This window comes from Nestor notabilis, unplaced genomic scaffold (assembly GCF_000696875.1).
Source record: "Nestor notabilis isolate BGI_N333 unplaced genomic scaffold, ASM69687v1 scaffold28162, whole genome shotgun sequence".
NCBI lineage: Eukaryota > Metazoa > Chordata > Aves > Psittaciformes > Psittacidae > Nestor > Nestor notabilis.
In genome coordinates, this window is record NW_009920122.1 from 723 (window position 1) to 3709 (window position 2987).

The window sequence follows — 2987 nt, forward strand, 5'->3', positions numbered from 1 at the left end:
AGTGCGAGGCCAGGATGGCACACGGGGCTCAGCACAGCCTCTCTCCCCTCTACCAGGAGATGCTGAGCAAGGCACGGGCTGGTGACACTGGGGTCAAACTGGAAGTGAATGAGAGGTGAGCAGTGGCCAGGCAGGCAAGATGTGGGCCAGTGCCACACACAGAGCAGCTGCCCCACAGCTCAGGGGTCTCTGTGCCTCTCAAGTGGGGCTCAGTGGGATTTGTCTCACAGGATCCTGGGCTCCTGCACAGGTCTCATGCAGGCCATCCGCATCCTGGTCCTGGCCTCCAAGGACCTCCAGAGAGAGATCGTGGAGAGTGGACGGGTGAGCTGGGGGCAGGGATGCAGGTAGGGGATGTGGGCAAGGCACAGGGCCAGTCGGGGTCACCATGCGCTTGCTGGGCTGTTCTGCTCCCAGCCTTGACCCATTGGGGCATCCATTGGGCCAGCCACACTGGCTGCCAGGAGCTCCAGCCCCAGCCCGGGGTCTTGCCCTGGCCATAGTCCCCAGGGTGTCATGGAGGTCCCTGATCTCCCTTTCCATGCAGAGGACCCTATCACCCCCTGGATTCAGGGTTCCCAGTTCCCACACACATCCTAAATGAAGCCCTTACTCCCTTCCCCATGAGCAGGGGTTTGGGGGTCCCAGGCCTTGCCACCTCCCTGTCCCCCACCTGTGACCATGCCTTTCCTCATGATAGGGTGCGGCATCCCCCAAGGAGTTCTACGCCAAGAATTCCCGCTGGACAGAGGGTCTCATCTCCGCCTCCAAGGCTGTGGGCTGGGGTGCCACTGTCATGGTGTAAGTGCCACTGCCACCAGAGCGGAGGGGAGTGGCAGGGTCCTGCTGTTCCCACAGGGAGGGGACAGGGGTAGCAGGAGGATGCTCCAGCCCCTCTCTGCCCTCCTGCAGCGACGCTGCTGACCTGGTGGTGCAAGGCAAGGGCACCTTCGAGGAGCTGATGGTCTGTTCACGGGAGATCGCAGCCAGCACTGCCCAGCTCGTGGCAGCCTCCAAGGTAGGAACCTTAAGCAGCTCTCCTGCTGCTGCCTGCACTTGCTCTGGAGCCCAGAAACCAACCGTGTCCTGGGGGGCTGCATCAAAAGGAGCATGACCAGTGGAGGGAGGACGAATGGTTTCAACCTGCCAGAGGGGAGATTGAGATGAGCTCTGAGGCAGAAGCTCTTCCCTGTGAGGGTGCTGAGGCACTGGCACAGGGTGCCCAGAGAAGCTGTGGCTGCCCCATCCCTGGCAGTGTGTAAGCACACCCCTTTTCACTGCCCCGGCAGGTGAAGGCAGACAAAGACAGCGCCAACCTTTGCAAGCTCCAGCAAGCCTCGCGGGGTGTCAACCAGGCCACAGCCAGTGTGGTGGCCTCCACCAAGGCTGGGAAGTCACAGGTGGAGGAGAAAGGTAAGCATGGGGCTGCAGGAGCATAGACCTGCCCTTGAAACCTCAGCTCTTTTCACTCGCCATCTTCAGTTTGCTGTGTCCTAGTGGTCTCTGCCTGTGCTGTCCCTTGGTCACTGCCTGCACATCCCATGTTGGCAGACACTGCCAGTGGCATGGGAGCTGCTGGGGGCCTAAACTGGGGAGGAGCGCTCGAGCGGGGTTGATGGTGTTTTTATCCACAGACAGCATGGACTTCTCCAGCATGACACTCACCCAGATCAAGCGTCAGGAGATGGATTCTCAGGTAAGAGGTTGGGAAATGTAGCTGCTGGTGCCTTGCTCAGGCTAATGAAAGGCTGCCTGGGCCTGGTGGGGAGGGATGTCACCCTGCCCAGATGCCCAGCCCCAACTCATGGGAAAATTCTATGGTGTAAAGGCAACAGATGGGTTTGCCCAGGAGCCACATACGGTTGGTCCTCGAGCCTTACCTGATGCTGTCCCCATCATGGCACAACAGCCTGTGGCCTCCCCCTGTGCTCATGTGCCCACTGGGCTGCCCCACAGCACCCACCTCTGCCTGCCATGGGGCAGCCCTGGGGAGTTCCCTTTCCTGCAGGCAGGCAGGGGCCACAAAAAAAACCCTTTCCTGCAGGCAGGCAGTGTCCACCCAAGCTGAATCCCCTCCACAGGACCGACCACTCGCCACTGGAGCACTCATGGGATGTACCCCAGTGGTCTTTGGGCTCAGTATTGGGAAGATACCGGCTGTGAAAGGGGGTGCCTAGCCCAGCATGGCTCCATGCCTGCTGTGCCAGGGTGCAGGGTGGCCATGGTGAGCATGATGTCCTTCAGGTGCGGGTGCTGGAGCTGGAAAACCAGCTGCAGAAGGAGCGGCAGAAGCTGGGAGAGCTGCGCAAGAAGCACTACGAGCTGGCAGGAGTGGCAGAGGGCTGGGAGGAGGGTAAGTTCATCCCAGGCCTGGTCCAGCCAGGAAGCTGGTCCGGGAAGGAGCAGGGCAGGATGTGGCAGCCCTGCCTGCAGTGCAGGCAGGGATTTTCACTCCAGGTGGCACAAGTGGTGCTTGGGTATAGTTGGCAGGTGGGGGCAAGGCCATAGAGACCATGAACTGTGCAAAAGCCTGTGGGACCCACATAGAATCACAGACTAGTTTGGGTTGAAGGCACCTTAAAGCTCATCCAGTTCCAACCCGCTGCCATGGGCAGGGACCCCTTGTGCTAGAGCAGGTTGCTCCAAGCCCCATCCAACCTGGCCTTGAACCTGGTCCAACCTGCATCACCCTTGGGCAGGGTGCTTGGGTGCTGCTGGGGCTCTGCTGTTCTGTGAAGCCCTGAGGGGGCCCAGAGGGGTCAGGCAGAGGGATGCTGCAGGGCACCATGTTCCTTTTCACCCCCTTACCCTCTGTGTTGCCCTCTAGCTGCGGATTAGCCCCAGCGGCAGAAGCAGCTGCAGGGGACACCCCCATGGCCAGCCAGGACCCAGCTCAGTGCAGCCTTTTGGGAAGATCCACAATAAACCGGTGCAAAAGCCACCCCGAAGCACATGTCCTCCGCATCCCCCTGCCAGGAGCCGCCTCC

The 2987-nt window shown here is 60.8% G+C and overlaps 1 protein-coding gene across 1 annotated transcript in view; it reads left to right on the plus strand.

Annotated features, from left to right (window-relative positions):
* LOC104402623 (huntingtin-interacting protein 1-like) overlaps positions 1-2937 on the plus strand; it is a 3635-nt gene extending 698 nt beyond the window's left edge. Inside the window, exons 3-10 of the mRNA XM_010010542.1 lie at positions 57-115; positions 231-324; positions 701-801; positions 913-1018; positions 1290-1413; positions 1635-1696; positions 2245-2353; positions 2828-2937. Of these exons, the coding sequence (XP_010008844.1) occupies positions 57-115; positions 231-324; positions 701-801; positions 913-1018; positions 1290-1413; positions 1635-1696; positions 2245-2353; positions 2828-2838 (666 nt within the window). The 3' untranslated portion in view covers positions 2839-2937. The remainder of the gene's footprint in view (positions 1-56; positions 116-230; positions 325-700; positions 802-912; positions 1019-1289; positions 1414-1634; positions 1697-2244; positions 2354-2827) is intronic.
* The last annotated feature ends 50 nt before the right edge of the window (positions 2938-2987 follow it).